At 49.9% G+C, this 6,860-nt stretch overlaps 1 protein-coding gene across 1 annotated transcript; it reads left to right on the top strand.

Annotated features, from left to right (window-relative positions):
* Positions 1 to 1,398: 1,398 nt before the first annotated feature.
* LOC109752897 (uncharacterized) lies at positions 1,399 to 2,756 on the top strand. Its single transcript, XM_020311808.1, has 2 exons — positions 1,399 to 1,797; positions 1,899 to 2,756. Exons 1-2 carry the CDS (start codon positions 1,399 to 1,401, stop codon positions 2,754 to 2,756), a joined length of 1,257 nt encoding a protein of 418 aa, XP_020167397.1.
* Positions 2,757 to 6,860: the final 4,104 nt, after the last annotated feature.

Below are 6,860 nucleotides of genomic sequence, written 5' to 3'. Positions count from 1 at the left end.
ACCGCATAACAACATACGTTGTTCCCTTTGTCATCGGTATGTTACTTGCCCGAGATTCGATCGTCGATATCTCAATACCTAGTTCAATCTCGTTAGCGGCAAGTCTCTTTACTCGTTCCGTAATGCATCATCCCGCAACTAACTCATTAGTCACATTGCTTGCAAGGCTTATAGTGATGTGCATTACCGAGAGGGCCCAGAGATACCTCTCTGACAATCGGAGTGACAAATCCTAATCTCGATCTATGCCAACTCAACAAACACCATCGGAGACACTTGTAGAACATCTTTATAATCACCCAGTTACGTTGTGACGTTTGATAGCACACTAAGTGTTCCTCCCGTATTCGGGAGTTGCATAATCTCATAGTCATAGGAACATGTATAAGTCATGAAGAAAGCAATAGCAGCAAACTAAACGATCATCGTGCTAAGCTAATGGATGGGTCAAGTCAATCACATCATTCTCTAATGATGTGATCCCGTTAATCAAATGACAACTCATGTCTATGGCTAGGAAACTTAACCATCTTTGATTAACGAGCTAGTCAAGTAGAGGCATACTAGTGACACTCAGTTTGTCTATGTATTCACACATGTACTAAGTTTTTGGTTAATACAATTCTAGCATGAATAATAAACTTTTATCATGATATAAGGAAATATAAATAACAATTTTATTATTGCCTCTAGGGCATATTTCCTTCAAGATGGATATGCTCGAGGGGGCATGCCGGGTGGTGAGTCGCTGAAGCAGGCCATGGCGGTGCGCATGGAGCAGCAGGGAGTTCAGAGCGTCGATGGCGATCGCGAACATCATGGGGGAGATGGGATCACCCTGGCGAAGCCCTTGGGCGTGCACGATGGGGGGGGGGGGGCGATCCGTTGATGAGGACCCGGGTGCTGGCGGTAGATAGAATATAGATCCACCCAATCCAGCGTCTGCCGAAGCCAAGGTGATGCAGCACGTTGAGGAGGAAGGGCCAAGAAACGGTGTCGAAGGCCCGTGCGATGTCAAGCTTGAGGAGAACCCTAGGAACTCGCAGGTTGTGGAGCTGGCGTGCGGTCTGCTGGACCAGCATGAAATTGTCGTGCACGCAGCGGCCGGCGATGAAAACACATACATATATTACCCGCAAAAAAAAAAAACACATACATAATGGAGTACAGATATGTAGAAGTAGCTGATTCTTTTTTTTGTCAGGGGAAGAAGTAGCGGCGGCGGGTAGTAGACAGACGAAGGGGCGGAGTGGGCCGGGCTGGGCCGCCCGCGGACAAGCCTGTGGAATGCCCATCATCGTGGTGGCCCGTTAGGTTGGTCGGTCACGCCCACGCACGCACGCGCAGAACCTCATGTAGTTTGTTGTCTCGTCGGCCGATCTAATCTAGGCCACGGAGATGGAGGAGCCGACGCAAACGGCCGCCGCCGGCAGCATCCCGACAGCGGCGACCGAGCGGTGGTCCGCCCTCCCGGGAGATCTCCTCAGCGTAATCTACCTACGGCTTGTCGCCGGCCCGATCGTCGACCGGCTAAGCTTCGCAGCCGTGTGCGGGTGGTGGCGCGCTGTCGCCTCGACGCACCCGCCGCGCCGTCTCCTCCCGTGGTTGGTCCTCGACCCGGGCGGCAGCGACAGGGCGAAGCACGCGTGCTGCCTCGAGGATGGCGTCGTCCTGCCGCCGCGCCTCCGGTTCCCCGACGAGGCCGTCGGCAGGTGCATCGTGGGCGGCCACGACGGCGGCTGGGTCGCCTTCCTGGAAGCCCCTCTGAGGATCGTCAACCTCTTCTCCGGCGCCGAGGTGACGCTCTCCCCGAAACAGAGAAGGATCGTCCGCTTGCGAAACCGAGGAGGATCGTCAACCTCTTCTCCGGCGCCGAGGTGACGCTCTCCCCGAAACAGAGAAGGATCGTCCGCTTGCGAAACCGAGGAGGATCGTCCGTCGACGACCGGTTTGTTCCGCTCAAGGTGATATTCTCCTCGCCGCCCACCTCGAGCGGCTGTATCCTCGCCGCCATCACCGAGAGGGATGAAGTCGCGGTCTGCGGGCTTGGCCGCCCCAGGTGTTCATGGTTGCCACGGAGGCTTCCTGGTAAGACAATCATGGATATTGCCTTCTGCGACGGCCATCTCTATTGCCTCGTATCGGAAACGATGGAGATTGTCAGGTTCGAGGTCGGCTTAACCAAACACGGCGTGTTCAAAAGTAATCCCCAATGGTTGTTTGTAGGTGGTCTGCGGTCCATGGTATTATTCTACCAGCAGAACGGGGGTGATCCAGATGAGCAAGCAGTGTACATTGTTGAGCTACATGGCAAGATCGTGATAGCAATAAGGAGGATGGAGTGGTCACGCCCGCGCAACACTTATGTGTCTTTTTTTTCAGTTTTCGAGCTAGCTGAGGTCTATGGTTATATGAGCAAGTGGAACACGTGGAAGCATTTGAAGAGTCTAGGCGACCATGCCCTTTTCTTGGGCTCGACGTTCTCTAAGGCAATGCAGATGTCAGCTGATGAGAACGGCTACCTGCAAAGAAACAACATCTACTACTCCCACCACCGATGCTACCCACAGAAAGAATCAGTGCCCGGCGACGCCGAGGAGTTCTTTACGGCCTCAAATAGCAATGGTCGTCATGTGTACTACAAGACACACTACAAGGAAGATGAAAGCAACGTGGGCGGGATTACGACGGTGGGGCACTATGTGATGGGCGCTGATAAATATCCTCCCGTGTGGCTTTTCCCTTCAGATCTTTAGCCAATTTTGTTTTGGTACCAGTACCACTACTCCTATTTTCTCTTCATATGCTTTTTGTTTCTTCCCAAAACAATTGGTGACTCGAGCACTCTATCCCGCGAGGAGTATGTTGCTGGCACCGGACATCCAACGGTTTTAGATTGCCACTTTATGCAATGCTTCAAACCCCTTCATATTATCATGTGCAAAAAGAAAAGGGCGAGATTCATGTTACTGACATTGAGAAATGTGATATAACTTTTGTTTTTAGAGAGATTATGTTGATCAGTAGTTTCTTTAGATTTTCTTTCAAGCTGTGTTACTCCTTTTCAATTATTGAACTTTGGTGACTTTATTAAATAATGATCAGGTCCTTTACAATGAATGGAACTAACAAATCAAGAGTTTATCTGACCACATGAAGCTAAAACGAGCAATATGATGTGTTGATACATTCGCTTACCGTGTGCAATGATCTGTTGTCGTGTTGCCGAAAGTCATCATGAGCTCACCACGCTCATCCGCCAGAACTGCACCTGAAGCTCTATATTCCAAAGGATTTAGAACAACTTGTACAATCTCAAGTGAGTTGCTTTCAATCGTCATGTAGAATCAATATTCCCAGGTTAGCTGCTAGACGGAGGCCCATCAGTAGTGTAGCTGCCTCCTTGGACGACACATCCAATGCAATGCCCCTGAAACTTGCTGGCGCCTGATATTAAAGTATCACTAGAGTCTCACAAGGTAGCTCCTAGAGCCCCAGTTTCCGAGTTTAATTATGTCGAACGGGGCGTCTGTTGGAAATATGCCTCCGACCTCGAGGCCGGACAATTCAGCCACGCCCTTGGCCGATGGCATCGCGTCTGCACTCTGCCATCCCGCACGTGGCGGGCGAGATTAGGCTACTCATAGTGGGGAGTAACATATACTAGTATCATGCATATGATACTAGTACATGATACTGTAACACTCCGGATGTAACTTTCCATATTTGTAACTCCAACTCTTGCCATTTTCGGCTATGTGTTATGATATTCCCTTCGTGGTCGGGTTTTGTTTTTCGTTTTGCTTTTTGTTCATGTCATGCATATCATATCATGTCATCATGTGCATTGCATTTGCATACGTGTTCGTCTCTTGCATCCGAGCATTTTCCCCGTTGTCCGTTTTGCAATCCGGCACTCCCACCTCCTCCGGCGCACCCCTCTTGTTTCGTTTCGTGAGCGGGTGTTGAACGTTCTCGGAATGGACCGAGTCTTGTCAAGTGGCCTTGGTATACCACCGGTCAAGTTTCGTTCCATTTGAAGGTCGTTTGGTGCTCCAACGGTTAACCGGGTAACCGCAAAGTCCTTTTGTGTGTTGCAGCAAAACCCCTCTCTAAACAGCCCAAAACCCCTCTAAGTCTCTTCCATGCTCTCGGTCGTTCTATCACGATCGTGTGGGCGAAAATCGCACCTCATTTGGACTCTCCTAGCTCCCTCTACCTATATATACACCTCCTCTCCCGAAATTTCCGGATCCCCGAAACCCTAGCCTCTCCCTCCGCGCGCCGGACGTGTCCGCCCGGCGCCGGACGAAACCTGCCGCCGCCCGCAGCCAGTCAGAGCACCCCATGTGGCAGCCCGCCGCCGCCCGTACGCCGCGGCCCGGGGAGCCCGCATCCGGCCCCCGAGCCCACGGTGCTCCGCCCGTCGCCCGCCGGCTCCGCCCGCGTCCCCGCGCCTCAGCTCCTCTGCCCGTGCCCGCGGATCCCCGCGCTGCCGCCTCCCGCGCCCGACCGCCGGCGCCGCCATCCGCCGCGCCCGGAGCTCCGGCGACTTCACCGCGCCGCGCCCGAGCTCCTCCGCTGAAGCCCGTCGCCGGGACTCTTCCCCGCGCCCGACTCCGGCTCCTCCTCCTCGCCGCTTCCTCTTCCCCTCCGTCGCCGGCCACCGTCCCCGCCACTTCTCCGGCGAACTGCAGCCTCGAGCTCGGCCAGATCTCGATCTACATACGGGTTGACTTTTCCTCACCTCCCCGAAAATATTCCAAGTCTTGTGAATTTTACAATATCTTGTCCTATTCATTGCATCATAACTCTCGGCATATAGCTCTGTTTCATGCGTTTAATATATCGAAATGTTCGCTTCAAGATGCTCTTCATTTTGTTCCATTGGACCATGTTCATTTGAGTCCATCTTGATGCCCAAATCTCTGGTGCAAGAGTGCTAGTTGCTGTTATCTGCTGTTACTTATCAGAACTTGAGGATTTGTTATTTTTGTTGCATTTAATCTGTGCATCTTATGGGCATGAGCTCTACATGTGTTTTGATGTATGCCATGCCATCTTTACAGAGGTGTATGCCATGTAGTTTTGTGATCTCTGTGGTGACTAACACAAGAATGCAAACTAGGCTCCGTAATGTTTCTGATTTCAGGGACTTGTTAATTTACCAAGTCTTTGTCTGCTGTTATTTTGTTGCTATGTATCCATGTGGCTACAGAGAGATCCATGCTTATTTTGGTGATGTTCAGTAAGGATGTTTTATAGATATTGTTGTAATTGATCCAAGCATGCCCTTGTTTGCAATTATGGAGTGCCATAGCATGACGTAATCTTGCTCTACTTTTGCTATAAAATATTTCTGGCAGATTCTTAACATTATATTCAATTTTGCCAAGCTGGTTGTAGTTGTTTCATACATGCTATGTATTTGCTCTTGCCATGGATAGCTTCATAAACTTTCCATCTTGCTGTAGGTATGCTTGTTTTGTCATGCATTACTTTTTGGTGAGTGCATCAAGCTCATGAAGATGCCTTTATAATGTCTGTTTCTGCCATGCTCTGTTTTCTGCTAAGTCTGGAACCTGTTAACGAAACTTGCTATGTTTACATGGGTGCCATCATATCTTCTGCTCCTTTTTGGCTTATGGTCAGTAAGGGACTTTTGTCATATGCATTCATTAGACTCTGTCCATGCTTTGTTTTATTATGTTAAGTTCCTGTAGAATGTTGGTTTCTTGCTCTGAACATTGCTACCTGATGCTGTTTCAGCCATGTCCAGTAATTTCACTGTCTGTGAACCTGATATCTTTTGCACTTTTGCCATGCTTGTTTGAGACTATTATGTTGTGATCTAGCCGTAGCTCAGTGTTCATCTTTTGTCAAGCATCTCCTGTAGATTACTTCCATATGCTTTGTTGCTATGTTGGAGTGTTGTAGCATAGTTGGTTGTTGCATTTAAGTGCTATCATGCTGTTAATCACAGATTCGTGTCATTCTTGTTTTGCTTGCCATTTGCAAACCGTGCATCCGTTTCCGTTGATCTTTATATCGATTTCGACCGAAATCATCTCATCTTCCCAGTGGCATACTTGGTTTGCCAAGTTACTGCCTTGTTCATCATTTTTCTTCCGGAGCACGCATACGCATCGCATACCACATCTCGCATACCATACATGTTTTGCATCATGTTGCTTGTGCTTTTCCCGTGATTGATTGTGGTTCCGTTGCTTGTGTTCTTGTTTGGGTAGTGCCGGGAGACGAGTTCGTGAACGAGGAACTTGTTGAGTACGCTTACGAGGATCAAGCTTTCGACAACTCTGAGAACCTTGCAGGCAAGATGACCATACCCTCGAAATCACTTCTATCTTTGTTTTTGTCGTGGAATTGTCACGGCAGATGTCCTCGAGCTAGGACTTAGTCGTGGAGCCATCGCAACTAGGAAGCTTGAAGGGGTTAAACGGGACAAGGAACGCGAAGGTTATACTGGTTCGGCCCCTTACGGTGAAGGTAAAAGCCTACGTCCAGTTTGAGGTGGTATTGATTAGGGTTTCGATGACCAGGGAGCTTAACTGCTATGCCTGACTCTCGACGAGATTTTTTCTCTCTAAACCGCTGCCGGGTCATCCCTTTATATAGAGAGGTTGACGTCCAGCAGCTCTCAGAGTCCCGGTCGGCTCATAAGTGTGTCCGGCTCGGTCTCTCAACTATTCTTGCCTTACACTACAAGTTCTACCATAATGACGGTTGTAACTACGGGCCTTAAGCCATCTCCGGGTCTTAAGCCCATCTTTGGCCCACCGTCTTCAAGCTTGGCGCCGGGCTTCAGGTGATGACCTTTATGAGTAACCCGGCCCCACCGG

This window comes from Aegilops tauschii, chromosome 3, assembly GCF_002575655.3.
Source record: "Aegilops tauschii subsp. strangulata cultivar AL8/78 chromosome 3, Aet v6.0, whole genome shotgun sequence".
Lineage (NCBI taxonomy): Eukaryota > Viridiplantae > Streptophyta > Magnoliopsida > Poales > Poaceae > Aegilops > Aegilops tauschii.
This window is presented reverse-complemented; position numbering and strand designations above follow the sequence as displayed.